This window comes from Chiloscyllium punctatum, chromosome 45 (genome assembly GCF_047496795.1).
Source record: "Chiloscyllium punctatum isolate Juve2018m chromosome 45, sChiPun1.3, whole genome shotgun sequence".
Classification (NCBI taxonomy): Eukaryota; Metazoa; Chordata; class Chondrichthyes; order Orectolobiformes; family Hemiscylliidae; genus Chiloscyllium; species Chiloscyllium punctatum.
Genome location: NC_092783.1, coordinates 50,154,812 through 50,170,730, shown reverse-complemented (window position 1 = coordinate 50,170,730; position 15,919 = coordinate 50,154,812). Strand labels below are relative to the sequence as shown.

At 38.1% G+C, this 15,919-nt stretch overlaps 1 protein-coding gene across 2 annotated transcripts in view; it reads right to left on the bottom strand.

Moving 5' to 3' along the window:
* LOC140467393 (G1/S-specific cyclin-D2-like) overlaps positions 1–15,919 on the bottom strand; it is a 310,626-nt gene that overhangs the window by 23,455 nt on the left and 271,252 nt on the right. Inside the window, exons 4-6 of one of the 2 annotated variants that reach the window (XM_072563719.1) lie at positions 12,507–12,577; positions 11,782–12,069; positions 10,449–10,664 (exon numbers count right to left, since the gene is read on the bottom strand). In XM_072563719.1, coding sequence (XP_072419820.1) covers positions 10,449–10,664; positions 11,782–11,979 — 414 coding nt within the window. In that variant the 5' untranslated portion in view covers positions 11,980–12,069; positions 12,507–12,577. Of the gene's footprint in view, positions 1–10,448; positions 10,665–11,781; positions 12,132–12,506; positions 12,578–15,919 lie in introns of those variants that run through there. The other variant, XM_072563720.1, reaches the window with a different exon arrangement.

Below are 15,919 nucleotides of genomic sequence, written 5' to 3'. Positions count from 1 at the left end.
CTCTCTCCCAGCACACTTTCACTTTCATTGATATAGTTGCTTCAGGAAAAAGCAAAAATTGCACAAATTATGAACTATCCACGGCCACTCCTGCACAGCCCACAGTCGAAAGATTATTTTCTGGAGCATTTGAGGAATTGCAAAAGGAAATAGGCGCACTGAAAAATGGGGATTTAAACACTGCCCAATTCATGTGATGAAAGGAATGAAGTAGGGTTTATCAACAAATGACATAGCATTGTCTTCAGTGTGGTAATTCTCTTGGTGAATGAAGAGATGTATACTCTAAACTCAACAGGGTGAAGTTACCAAAACCAAATGGAGTTCACTGGACCTGAGCAGATCAACTGTTGAGAGAAGACCTCTCTGATGTTGCAACATCCATAGAAGAATCCGAGGGATGATCCACTCCAAAGTACATTTGAAGAACAGAGGAAAGGTTTGAGATTTCCCTTTATTGGGTTCATGTACACACAATACTATGTGCAAATTTTAAATATGTTCTGATGCTTCAACCCTGTAATTCTTGCTTTGATCCTTTCCTATCACAAATCAGTCAACTTCAAATCTGCTCTGTTTCGGAGCTGCATGTACAAGTGGTTTGTTCTTCTGCAACTTGTACTGCCTTTAATTCCCTGATATTGGGCAGTTTCCTTTAAATTAATTGATGGGTCCTTGCTGGTAATGACAGACAATTTGTTGCCCCTCTGTAGTTGCCCTCGAGAAGGTGATGAGCCACCTGGTACAACAGTTTCACTTACAGAAAATACTTAAGGAAAACTGCTGCCTAGAAATGACCAATGCATATGAAATTGCAGCTACATCTTATGCACGTGAATCATAAATGTCCCTCAGGGCACCCAGGGATTCATTTACAGAGTTGCCATTCCATCAGAGTGAACTGCCATACTAGATGTCTGTCAGTGAACTTAAAGTGATAATCCAACGTTAGTGTCCATATAGGATACCCTACACCACAAGTAGAGTCTATTTTCACCATTTGCATACCCAGACAAGATTACTGTTTTGTATGTCACTGACAGTCAGGAAGAAGCCTTGGCTTGTACTATGACCTTGCCTTTACTATCAGCACTATTTGATGTCTCATGGGGCCACTTGAGTCATAGCTGTGACTCGTGTAGAGCCACATTGCTGGATTGAGTCAGACCACACAGGAATCGAGCACCTGTACTAACAATTAATAGGCAAGAATTTTAATTATGTCACACATGTGACAAGAACTGTGCTGACATTTCTCATCAATCTGTGGATACAAGACCATTATCCACAAGGATTGCTGGCATCTGCAGACATAACATTTCATGACTGAGATGTAAAAGCTGTATGGCTGTGAGGAAAGAAGGCAAAGGAGAAAATAATTCACCTGTATTTCATGTCTTGCTGTGCTCTGGTTGATACTGATGCTGATAACCAAGAATTAGAAATGGCACCCATATCAATCATGCAACAAAACAAAAGCTATCGCTGTTGAAAATCCACAGAATTAGAATATATTTGCTGCAAATCTGCAATTATTTTCTACACTAAAGGTCAATAGGATGCAGGTCTGCCATTAATTATCAAGAAGAATCGCCACTGAAGTCAACAAATTATAATTTGTTGTTATGGGAACCAGAGGCACAAAAGAACAGCAACAGTGATATAAAAAAGCCAAATGGGTTGGTTTCTTCCTGAAGTCAAATGGTGAAGAGTTGAAACAAACAGTATATCAAGGTTCACTCCGATCAGCCAAGAGAATTGTAAAATGATTAAGATGCTAGTGATCATTTGTGTATCATTCATAAAAGAGTGAACGCTTTATACAAATTCTGCTCTATAGCAAAGGGAAATTAACAATAGCTACATTAGTTTATATTACTGATATCCAAACTATTCAGACTCCAGAAGTAAAATTAGTCAAACCTTGGTAGCAACTGGACCCTACAGATTGTATTTATACTGCTCTCTCTACATAGAAAGATAACCCAAGATACTTCATTGGAGTGTACTCAGTGGGCTGAAGGAGAAACAAGGATCATTAAAGTGAAAGAACACCAGAACTTAAAGAGTTTATGAAGGGACCAGCTGACTAGCAATAAATCATTTACTGAACCAGCACTCGCATCTCTAAATACTTTGCACAGTCAGAATGCATTCTTCATGGTATACTTTCACTTAATTGGGCGGATGGACAAGTCAGGCTTCTGTCAGATCATCCCCACCAAGTGCCTCAAGAACAAATGCAACTTTAGAACATAGAAAACAAGCTTTGGTTCAAGGAACTGAAATACCAGCATTATCCTCCCACTATTAGTCTGTACAGAGCATGGTGGTTTTCCCAGGCACTAAATGCACACAAAGCAAGAGTCTGTTATTTGTACATTTACCAGAAAACAGATTTCAAATTGCTTGCAAATTGTTTACAATGCTCAACACTAACTGTTATGTCTATTTATATTTTTTAAAAGTGAGAATTCAGTCAGGAAACAAAACTAAGGAGGAAGGACATGCTCTGATATAGAACCTTATCTTGGAAAAAGTGCTGTGGAACTCAGCATGTATCGCAAAGCTCCTGCAGGCTGGATGCTAAAAAACATTTTCACCAGCCCATGATGACACTCACCAAGTTAACTAAACCTTGCTTTACAATACAGTTTACACATTATTTGCATGTTCTATTCTTGACAAGCAATAAGTTATTACAAATACCCATTGAAGGTGAGACCATATCATGAGTACTACATCCTATTTAAATGACAGAAGCTGTACTTTTTCTAAAGATATTCCAGAGGATTTTTTTTCATCCCCTCTAACCTGGTCTCATTATACTCCTGCTTTGTGAAACTTCCAAACTGGACTATTAGCTTAATTAGCCTGTGAACAAGTTCAATAAATAATGACACTTTTGCAAAACATTCAAGGCTTTAAATTCCATTCATCCTAAAAATTCACAAATTAGTCTGCAGTTTGATACACAACTTGTATTTTTAATGGATATTATTTGCACAGTGCTGACATTTCCTAGCGCTTGTGCATCTATTTCCCCTCATTCTCAAATCTATATGATCACCTCCCTTCAATATGCGCCTTCTTGCACAACTGTTTATGATCTGCTGTATCCATCTGTTCCTCCTATGATCTATGAGCACCATCTGTCAGTTTTTTGTGCATCTCACCCATACTGTTAATAGTGCTGTCTATGTCTTTTTTTCCTTCTGTGATCTCTCAGTTTCCACATGCTGAAGTTTCTGCCCTACAACTTGAACTCTCCACACACACTGCACTGTCAAGACCGGATTTTAGACAAGCAGTAATGGGTGGGGCATAACCTTCTACAGCTAACTTTGAAGATTGAAGCCAGCTTCTTTAGCTCTTGCCACAATACATACACTCTCAATGACTATTCTTCTAACTAACACCAAAACAGACTGTACAGTTACTACTTTTTTTAAGCTGTTTCTGGGACTTGGTACTTATAAATTGGCTGCTGCTTTTCTTACAAAAGCGACAACACTTCAAAAGCACATTCTTGGCTATTAAGCACTGAGACATCATGAAGCGTGCTGAATGGAATTTGGTTTTTTCGCACTGCTGACTATCAGAGATTGAACAGGAATGTTTGAAATATCAATGTCTTGTTTGTCCAGGGGTGAGCTTCAATTTGCATAACTCTAGCCCACCCTTTACAAAATATTGTTGACTCTGCCTTCAAATCGTCACCTACCTCCAAGAGCTTACACAATAAAACCGATAGGTGCTTCTGTTATACCAAACCAGGCTTAGATTCCTATCCTGGTAAAGCAGCAGTAAACATCAGCTCATCTAAAGATCTGCTAGCGTACCCTATCACACACCAAGTCATCATTTGCCCTCACACTCTTCCCAAGACTCTCAATATTGTGTTGTCTCAAACTTAAAACCCTCTACGGTGTAACTCCACCTTCTCTAAACCCTTCTGGATATTTTCCAATCAAGTGATTTGTTATGACGCACCTCTGGATCAGGTGGGACTTGAACCTGGGCATCCTTGCTCACAGGTAGGGACACTAACACCACATAAGAGACCCTGTGACCTCTTCTGGACTCAAGCCCTGTACATCCCCTCACAGGTTTGTGATTCACCAATTGCCTTAGCCCCACTTCATGTGAATCCTTCCAGCTCCATGTAAAGACCTACCCAAACACAGAAGCTTTTGGTCATTTCTTATAACGGCTGCTTCGTTGGCTCAGTGTTCTTAAAATTGCTGAATACCACAAGATCTTTCTGCTACATCAATGACACTAACTGACATCTTTCCCCTGCCCCACAACCCCAATACAGATTTTGGGATCTGGAGGAGAGACCAGGTATGCTAGCAGCTTGGGAAACAAAATTAACACAATTTACAGGCTACTAAGCAGATAGGTACAGTTAAAAAGTTCAGTCTAACCTGAAGAGGCTCAACAGTTTGTGGTTTGAATGGGGCAGGCTGGGCAAATCCCAAGCAGAGAGCAAACCATTACACTGGGAGTGGTTAAGAGTTTACATAGCAACACTGCCAATTTTTAATTCAACATTTCTTTAGTCAAATAGCTGATAATTCAAATTTTTCCACTAAATTTGCTGATACATTTAAGTTGCTTAATATAACTTAATTTTAAAAAGATTTCAAAATGAGACTAAATGCTTACATAGCCAGTTTCTATTGTAAAAGTTGATCTATAAAAAAATTAAATCCTGAAATTAGACAAAATGTGCAGCATTTTAATATACTAGTTGATTTCCCATGGAGAATGTGCAATTCTTATTTGTCTTTGAACTGCTGTTTCTCAGTTCCTTTTTTTAAAAAAGAAGAGCCCTCCTTCCACATATTTCATTTTTCCCTCATGATTCCTATTTCCATTCAGATGGGTGACATTGCAAGGTGCAATACTACAGGAAGCCAACTAAAAGGCCGTCATTGGCCTAAAAGGCTGCACAGACATGGGATCCTCAAGCAGCTCCCAATCCTACTTCACTTAGACTGACACCAACCTTATTCAACATTATGTTTTGAAACCCATCTTGATGATTGGGACTTGCTTTTTCTAAAAACAATGAAGCAAGAAACTGTTGGTCTGCCTTTCTCTGCACATCTATTACAACCTACACACTTTCTCTTACTTGTCCCCCTTCCTCAGCTTGTGCCCTTTAACTCATCTGTACACCTTTCCCAACATCTTCCCACCTGTTTCTTCCCAATTTGAGCGATCTACCTCACCCATTTACCTTAATATGAAGTCTTGTTCTCCTAGCGAGAGTGAAAGAAAGATCAGATGCCCCAAACAGCTTATTTGCCTCCCATCTATCTACTTGCCTTCAAAGAGAGTTGAAAGACTTTTCTTTTAAAAAGAAAAGGAACTAAATTGGAAAAGGCAAGAATCATCTTTGCTCATACCTCAGTTTCACTCACCAAACCCACATGTAGGTGCTAGAGATCTGAATTAATCAACTGCCAAGGTCTCGATGAATGGTGAAAATGTTCAGCGATGAAATGGCTTCTTCCTGTTCCTACATTTCACAGTTTATACACACTAATAGCATTAAACTTTTCTAGTTGCCAACAAATTGCAGATGGCTTAAAATTCAACTGGTTAACTTTTCTCATCTTCCCCTACCATCGGTAAATTAAGTAACATCAAAAATTCTGCGTCTCCTCTCTCAAACAGCTCTCATTAGAGAGAACAATTTTCACCACAATGATGGTTTTGAAATTTATCCTCTAGTCTCTCAAAAGAGTTTGAGCAGGGAACATTACAAACTCAAAAAATATTCAATTAACTGAACACTGGAGCATTCGAGATCAAGGCATAACTGAACATCCTTTGGCAACATACTCTGGACAAAACTATTAACTCAAGCCTTGGCTAGTGGGATACACAAAAACAAAATAAAAGACACAGGACAATTCAATTGATGAGTTTAATCATTTTGTTCCAAAATGTGTGTTGTTAAAAAAAAAAATCATCTTTATTTGGGCATTAGAAATTTCAGTTACTGAGTAATGGCAGATGAAGCATTTTTGCAAAGTCTGAGAGAATTTGTGAACTCAAGTGAGCAACTTGCAAGATGACAGATTAATGAGTATTTTTCATTATAAACATGGACATAGAACTGAAAGTGAAGAAACCTAACAAACAAAAAAGCGATTCGGTTGCAAGTGCTTCACACATTATGAAGCCATCTTATACACTGACCCACCAGTTACTGTCCTAAGTAACCGAGTACTGACCAAGACAATTTTCAAAAAGGTACACCAATAAAAGTTTGAATGGACGGTACTTGTGTTGGGTGAATCTGGAAAAGCATATTGGACAATAAGTCTAAGCTAAAAGCAGGAGAAACTAATTCAATTTCCATTCATGCTCACTTCTACAAACAAAACCCTCTGTTGAAAGTAAACTATTAATAAATTAGATCGAAAAATAAACAGATTTATAGGCTGCTTTAAAACTCAGGACGTACCAAATGCTTTGTAACTAATCAAGAACTTTTGAAGTATAGCTAATTTCCATACAACAATCATCAGTGAGTTAAACAAACAGATTATCTATTTTACAATATTGGAATTACCTGGGGCTCCAACGCTACAAGATTGGTAGACGCAGAAATGATCAAAAGGAGATTGTTTAAGTGGTTGAGATAAACACATGTACAGGCGACAGAGAAAGAGGAGGGACAGTATTGACCCGGTTGCAAAACAGAGATATGGCATGGATTCAACAGGTGAATGGCCTCCTTCTGTGTCACCGTGGCTTTATAGCGGAGGGATATTTTCAGATAAAAACACCAAGATAACACCTAGGTCTTCTCAGATTGTGTCAATGGGGGCCATTATAGACACCTAAACGGCCTTGGTCTGACCCAAAATAATTCCTCAGGACAATGATGAACTCAAGTCTCTGGAATGCACCTTGATCACAAGTGACACTATCATGAGAATGCTTTAACAAATTTGTCACAAGAATTTGATTCTTTACAATAAAATTTTGAGCAGATGTTCCAGTGTTCATTCACTTTAAATTTAGATCAGGATTAACCCATAAAACCCATTCCAATCAGAGTTAATTTAAGAGTATTCAACTCCACATTCCACACTCATAACCCTTTATGTAAATACAAATTGTTTCCTCAGATCTCAAAGGAAGAGATAGCACCCAATGATGACATAACTCTAGATGACAGACAGTACCTTTGCTTAACCACAAGATGTCTCTCTCATCATCCACAACCATCTCAGTTCTATATCAACCAACAGAGAACGTAAAGCTTATAAAAAAGATCATTTGGATCGACTCGTCCCTGCTGGTGAAGGGCTTTTGCCCGAAAAGTTGATTTTCCTGCTCCTCGGATGCTGCCTGACCTGCCGTGCTTTTCCAGCACCACACTCTTGACTCAAATCTCCAGCACTCGTTTTCGCTTGGTCCCTCTGGTGCTTGTACTCTGTACTTACCTCTCATTACCCATCATCTAATCCAATCAGCACAACTTCATTTCTTTCATGTCAAGTTCCCTTAAATCCATTTTTGCTATTCACTTCAACTACCCATGACAATCAGTTCCTCATTCTAAAAGCTCTCCCAGTAAAGACAATTTTTTTCCTGCACTTTCTAGTGGACTTACAAATGGCCTTTTAATTATGGAACTGAATCTTGGTTTCTCACAAGCGATAATATCGTCTCCACGTGTACCCGATCAAATTCTTTCACATGCTTCAGACTTCTGGGAGGTCACCCTCCCCAGCCATCTCGCTTCTTCAGAAAACGCCTCATAGGAGTAGTCTCTCACTTCTGATGACCCATTATATTTTTCTTTGCACTTTGACCAGTGCCTTGAACAGCCTTTACACATTATGGGGACAAGCACTTTAAAATTACCTAATATAGATTTAAAGAACTAGATAAACACTAAAGTGCAACCAAATGAGAGATTATACCTCCAGTTTATAACACACAGTTCTTCAGAATTTGCTCAGTCATTGAAGAAATTACTTCCTCAAAAAGGAAGAGAGACAAATTCAGTTGTGAGTAAGGCAGAGGGTGCTTCCTCACCCTTCAGCAGCTGTTTGCAAAGCACTATTGGCAAGTGTTTAGGAAGACAGTACTGTTCTGGGTCCCAAGTGAACTGAAGAAAAGATACAAAGAGGAAACAAAATTGGATCATCCCATTCATGCAGCCAGAGGTGAGAATGTGGACTTCAGATCTCCCAAAGTGATCCTATGATTGGAAACGATCCAAGCCAGCATCCTGAGGAAAGCAAAGTTACTGCTGAGTGGGAATGGAAATTGAGGCCACGATTCCCAACCAAGGTGCTGTGGACTAATGCTTCAGCCATTCTCTGTGGATGGGAAATGGGCAAGGTGAAGCAAATATTTCCACTCACCATGAAGAAACTGATGCTTCTTTCTCAAGCAGAGAAATGTCAAGAGAATAGCTTGTCCCGTGAATTTACCACTCCAAAGTTAACTCCTGTTATAAAAGATCCTGGAGATTACGAGCAGTAATGTGGACAACAGAACAGACTGCTCTCACAACCAAAGTCCATTCCCAGTGGATGGTGATCAGAAATGGAAAAACTAAATGATTTTCTCTCACACATTAAAGGCAAGAAGTCAAATAAGCTCAACTTATTCCATGTCACTTAACATGCCATCTAGTGACAGTAACAGTCTGACCTATATTTTGGTTATTCTTACATACCAGAGACGCAGCATCTACACAGAATTAGAATTACAACGCAGAGGTGGAGGTCATTCAGCCCATCAAGGCAGTGTTGGTTCTTTTGAACAGCAATTCAGTTAATTCCACTTCCTCACTCTTTTCCTGTATCCCTTTAACATGTCTCCTTTAAGTATTATCTAATTACTTTCAAAGTCTACAAATGACTTGGTTTCCACCACCCTCAGCAGTGAATTCCATACCTTAGCTCCAGTCCTACCTGAAAACGTTTAGACTCATATCACCTCGGTTCCTTTTGCCAATTACTTCACATTTTTATTTCGCTTTCACACAGTAGTTGGGTAAAATGTTTGCAGGATATTAGGAGCAGTGAATAGAAACAGATAAGAAGGACCACCGTTTGCAACCTCCATTCCAATTTGACAATGTGTAAACTTTTGATAGGAGGCAAGGAAAGAATCTGCCAGGTAAATGACCACATAACTATACAGCACTTATCTCTAACACAGGATCCAGCACTGTATCTTGGCCAAGCTCTGTATTAACACTTAAAGCTCTGCACGCGTGCAGCTAATTGCAATCATGAAATATTTGGCAATTGCAAGGGTCGAAGAAACAGAATTTTACATTTCACGGAATTAGGAGGTCTACCAGCTGACATCTGTTTTAGCATCCAACAGTGCACATTTCTTCCTGGTTTCTAATTCTAAGTTGATTGAACTGCTGGTGCGAGAAGCAATGGGGGTGAAAACTTATTGAAGCATTAAGATGAACTGTGCCAATGCAAGATGACTGAGAATGACCTGTAGACTGTCAGAGGAATAGGTAAGGTGTGAAGGCAACACAAAAAAAAAAGACTCTAAAAGGGAAACAAAAAGAAAATTGGTAACAACCATCCACCACTGCAGGATGCAAGATGAGGAAACTTTATCTGTGTGGTCCTGCTGACCCAGTTACCATAGTAGTGCACTGTACACAGCCAGATGCAGCAGACTACCAACCACAACTATCCCTGAAGAATCACACAGGTGTAGCCTGGTGACTTAACAGCGTGCCACCCCATGAATTCTTTTCAAAATATAAATTTGCAAGCCTCAGATGCCCCAGAAAAGAATTACAGCAGTTTGTACATCTGCCAGTAAGAACCTAAACTAAAACTGACTCCCTTCAAATGCAGATTTGGCGGCACGTAAACTTTGATCAGCTCAAAGTTCACAACCCTGAACATATCTTAAACAATTTTCATCCTTATTACAATAAAATTGTTACACATTATAAAATAGTTATAAAATACAGTCCAAACTCCAATGCAAATACTACAGCCTTTGCTGCTATGTTTGCATTGACAACATCTCACCAAAGGACAAACTGGAAAGAATTACTAATTGTAAAATTAGTATCACTGTACTTTATTTGATGGCACCTCGGTACAAGCAGGGTGGGCTTTGCAAATTTGCACCAGAGGGCGCCAGAAGCTTAGTCATAAGTGTCAGTCTGGGTTGAATTCTGATCAATAACTGCCAGCACATAAGCTCAATTAATGGGAGGTCGGAAGCTTTCTACCTTGGATATAAAGTTTACTGCGCACCTGAGCATAAAAGTATTGTTTTTTTAAAATTAAAATGTGAAACAGAATTACAAAATAATATTTCCTTTGACCTTGTCGTTCTCAGAAAGGCTCTGTAATAGATTGGGGGAAAAAAAGTACAAAACAAAACGTGTCAAATTGCTGAAATATTGGTGAATTTACCAGGAGGTCTTCTGGAGTGATTGAATTGTCAGTGTAAATGCAGAGTTTCTCAGCTGTCAGGGGGATCGTCTCTTTCAGTTTTGATGCTAAGAACATGCAGACTGCCCCTAGCAGCTGGAGGTGACATTTTCGAGTGGGAACCGAAGATAAAAATCTATCCAGATAATTCATAGCCAACAGAAAGACTTCCTCTTCGCATTTTTGCTCTTCGCACACCTAGAATGGGGCAAAAACGGCGAAAAGTAGGGGAGATCAGCCCAAGTATCTATTCGATCACAAAAGACAAAATCATTACAATCGCACGCATTTTCTCCAAGCATTGCAAACTTTAGCCGACAGCCCCAGCAATTTGTAAAACAAGTCAAAAACACTACCCTTTCCCCGACCTTTCCCACATGCCAAGCTATCTGCTCAAAATTCGCTTTTTACAAGATTTAACAATCCTGGGCGACAGCCTCCTTCTGCCCCCGACGACTGCGGATTTTCTAAAATATTAAAATTAAATTAAATAAAAAATATCGCGTGGCTGCCAGCAGAGTTACCTTTTGTTCGCAGTAAAGTTTCAAAAAATCGGGAAAATTAGACAGTTGCTCCGCCAGCGATAATTTTTACATGTAAATAAACAAGAAATCCTGAAGTTTAATTGGGGTCAGGAGCTGACAACAAACTCTTTTGCTGGACGGAGGAAATTTAAGGTACAATACAAGAATTTTGGGTGGTCTAACTCGCTCTCTGCACCAACCATTAAGAGTCCAGGAGTTAAGATCCAGCGGACTCAGTGCAAAGGACAACTTGTGAGACGGAGAATAAAAAATGCAACATCTTAAAACACCCATTAATAACCCTGCAGTTACTGACTCTCTTATTAATAAAGCCAAAGCGACTTTTGATGAGCCCAACAGAGAAACGCAAGAAAAAGTTTTTTTTGAAGTCGAGTCAACATGGCGACACTATGTTGTTTATCAGCCATCATCAGTTCTTTATAAATTTTGCGAGAAAAAATATTTTAAAAAATATCAGCACAATTTTGCATTCGATTCCAAGAAGTTCTCTGCAATTGGGGGAGAGAAAGAAAGCTTGTTAAACTTGCACGCACTTCGTACAAAAGCGACGCCTTTTTTTTTCCAATATGCTTTTGAGAGGCAACATTATAAATAACTTATTTTGAAAAAAAATTATAAAAAGATTAAAATTAAGTAGATGACACCGACACATATTCCCAGCCCAAATACTTTTGCAAAAGCTCTTGAGACAGGCAGGCATGAATAATACTGCATCTTGAAGAGTGCTCGCCTTTTCTCTTTTCCTCTTAAAAAAATTTCTTTTTTTTTACCTCTAGCATCCAAAATGCAACCATTTTTCTCATGTAAGGTTCGATTTCTTTCTGGACACATTTGAAATAAGAAGTCCTGGGGATGTATCTGTCCTCAGTGTGCAGCAGGTTTTGCAGGACTCGATGGTCAGCGAGGAGGGTAGGGTCCGGGAAGGCTCGCTGGATTCTGGGGGCATTTTCCATGCAGAGGAGCTCCATGTCTGTCTATAGTGTGTGTATGTGTGTGTTGCTGATATGACTGTGCTGGCGAATGAGCTCCGTCTGCCTCTTGATGCACTGGGGCTCCCTCTGTATGCGACAAGAACCAGAGTCAGAGAGAGAGAGAGGAACCCAAGCGGCGCCTGCGCGGGACCCTGTCGACTTGATTGATACTCCGGCTGTGTATCCAGCGCGCAGCCGTCACCGGAGCAACCCCGACGTTCCATCGCGCGGCTCCCGCCCAGCATTCCCCACCCCCGCCCCGCCCCTCGCTGACATCACAATCGCCGTCCCGCCGCCGCCGGCAAATGAGCGCGACGCTGACGTCACCGCTATTCGATACCCCGCGCACGTGCCCTGGGAGGATTGGGGGAGTGGGGGGCGCGAGGAGTGGTGTGCTGGCATGTGGTCCATTCACACCGTCTTAGGCTCGATGAGAGTGGTCGTCCCCCACCCTCCCCCTTCTTGCTCCAGCCAGGTAGTTGTGTACTGGGACACAATGTTCATCATTTCCCCGGCATGTTTACCTCTGAAATACAACCTCCATTTATTTCCTGGGTGTCGCTGGTGTTTGCTTTTCTTTGCAAATGAAATGGCTCTGTAGAGCAACCAAGGAAAGGTGATAAATGCAGGCCCAGCTGGTGATGCTCACATACCATAAAAGCATTAAAAAAAGGTGCACCCAATAAAACTGGCAAAAGACACATATTGGTCCAACTTATTAAGTTTGCTTTAGAATCGAAGTGCAGTACGACCCAAATGAAAGATCTTGTTCATTTCCAAGTATTACTTTTAATTTGGTAATTTATTTTTCCCTTTGTAAGGTTGTGATATTTTGAGGTCCAGTAGGACCTGAATGCTCATTTCCAAGTGATTCTGCTTTTTAAAAAATCACACATTTTCCTCTCTAAATGTGTGATATCATCAATTGTTTCAATGGAGCACAGAGTGGGTGGTAGGGGTTATTATTCAATCCATGCTGTTGCTTATGAAAAGTGCAAATTGCATTTTTTTTCTTGCAGTTGCTACTTTGGTAAAACTGAATACATTCATTTTGTATAGTTAGAGAAATGATGAACCCCATTTGCTATTACTGTGCAGACTGAGAGTTAATTATTTTGGGGGGAATTCCTATATGCTTACAAATGTTCAAATATAGTTAAACAAACATCATGTGTAATTCTAAGAAAATGTATACTGAATAAAGTAAACCACATTCTTATAAAGTTTGACTGGTCTTGGTGAAGACAGCTCAGAAAAATTCTGCTTATATTCATTTAGTGTCCGTACTTATGGGTTGAAGGTACAGAACATAAATTTCACACATTTGTAATGTATTTAAGTATTTGACACTGTTGCAAAGATCAGGAGAAAGGTCCAGTCACCACCAATAATAAGCACAAAACATATTGATTTTAATAGATTGTATTGCAGTACAACAATGCTTAAAGGTGTCATTTATTTGTGGGAAATGCAAGCATGTAAGTTTACTGAGAATTTTCTACAGTTTTATTGTAAAATAAATAACTCCTCTTCAAGAGGAGTTTGCGTTTTGTTTCTACTAGAAGTTTAAGGATGTTAAAATGCTCCTTTTAATACTTTCATATTTATAATGGAGAAGATATTCTTTGTATAAATCCTTAAATTATGCATTCAAATTATAATGTGCAGAAAACAAATATTTTTAAAATATGCATATTTGTTTTGTTTGATTTTGGTATTTTTCATTTGTTTGATGTGAAATATCAAAATAAATGAGCCAATAAGAAATTAAATTGGAATTAACATAGTTGATTTCTAATATTAACCTGGTGTGTTTCTATTGTTCTCTGTCAAAGTTTTTTTGTATGTTATGATTCTAAAATAAAGTATTGCATTTTTGTGAAAATTTGGATTTATTTTAAAGCTGATTTTGATCAATCTTATCTTTCAACAATTAAACATTTGGTAAAATTTGAATTCTATATTGCTATCAGACAATATAAAATGAAGGATAATGAAGCCAAAATATTATTTCTTGCCTAAGCTATCAAAGAATGTGCCATGGTAGATGCTGAACATCTGATTTATCTTATTGATGTCAAAAAGTTGATGGAATTCTTTTTATAGGATTAAGGAAAATAGAAAGACTTAAATCTACGAGTCTATTTCAAAGATTCAACCATTATTAAAAACTATAACAATTACTAATATATTTTTGTTATGTATGATTCTTAAATGTTTTTGTTGAAATAGAATGTGATAGTCATTTTTTTAATAAAGAACTTGAGTATTGCTGAAAAAAATACCCATTTGTCAAAGTTTTTTATCTTGCACTCATCAGGACAATTCACAAGAAATTTCCCTTTACTTTGATATTTCTTACAAGTTGTATTATGAGTGCCACATGAAAAATGTTGACAAAATGTGTATTTTTTTCAGCAAAACTCAAGAATGTGAGACCTTGAAGAGCACTTATTTGGATGAGTTACAGAGTGGCTAGCTATATTTCAATGTCAATTTAGTTCACGAGCAATCCACATAAATAGTTATTATTAAAAGAAATTAAAACAGAAGTGGTGAGAAAAATTATTACCCTAACCTTAAATATTTATGAATTAGAATTAAATAATCTCAAGTAATGTAACTCCTATTACAAGTCTGCCTCCTTCTTTATAGGTGTAGTGATGTAACCATGGACAGGAAGTCATGATAGAAACAAGACTTGTATTGTCTGCAATATTAACTTTGCTTTGATGGTAATCAAGCAAAATTGCCACCTGGAACATGAATACTGGAATAGTTTCATTTAAGATTGCCTTGTTAAAGTTTTTTTGATTAAATAAATTATTAAGGAAAAAATACTTCCTGTGTAATGTACTGCCAACACGTATCTATTGGCCACAGCTGCATTGTGAAAAGATGGTGTTGTTAGATTAATTCCACAAAAATAAGTTTTCAATAGAAGAACAAATTCTATTGACAAAAACAGTTCTGATCAAAAATATGCCATATCTTCATTTTGATTGTCTTTTGAATGGCACCATATAAATGGTTAAGGCAATGTTTTGCTACATAACCCCCAGTGGCTGTTATAGAAATATTAAATGTATCTAAATAGGTAATTGTCATGCATTTAAAAATAATAGCAATGATAACAGATAAAAGTGTATATTGAAGACTACAACAAATTTATTTTTCTTTCTGTAGTTAAGATCTTCGTTAAAACAAAAACCAACAGGTTACAGTTCAGTTTATATTTCAATATTTTCTCTGGTGCTTACTGTAAGATGGCAGTTTCCATAAGATCCAATTACTACATCACTCTTCACAAAATGTACCAAATAGAATGCTCAAGTTGAACAATAAACTATAAATCATGGCAAATCACTAACATTGAATACTTACTGCCTTATACTACAAATTTCAAAGATAGAAACAGAAGATGACAGATCAAAATAAACTCAAATCTAATTTTCAGTTATATGTACAGTTTAATAATATGTACAAGAAAAACCATATAGTAATGCATTAAAACAGCACATTGAGTAAAGAAGAACAATTAAAATAAGGGTGTTGAATTTTAGTTGAATCTTGGAAAACACAAGGTAAGTACCACATATCATAATAGATATTCATATTGGGTTCTTGTGGAGCTCTTATTTCCATGTTAGATGTAAACAGCAACTTGATACAGCAAACTGGAAAAATCAAGGATGTCCCTGTAGTACATTGTCATTTCTTTTTTAATGATGAGAATTCAGAATGCTGTACCTATACACATAAAACACCCATTAATGGTACAGGACCTTCTCAAAATGCAAGGTTACTTGGTGAATGATGGAGTGGTGAATTAAGGGATTATTTCTTTGCCTGTGAGTGTAAATCAAGAAAGACTGATTGAGCTAATCGACCTGTTCCCCTGTTGTAATATCTGCATATTTCTGTATGTCAGAACATG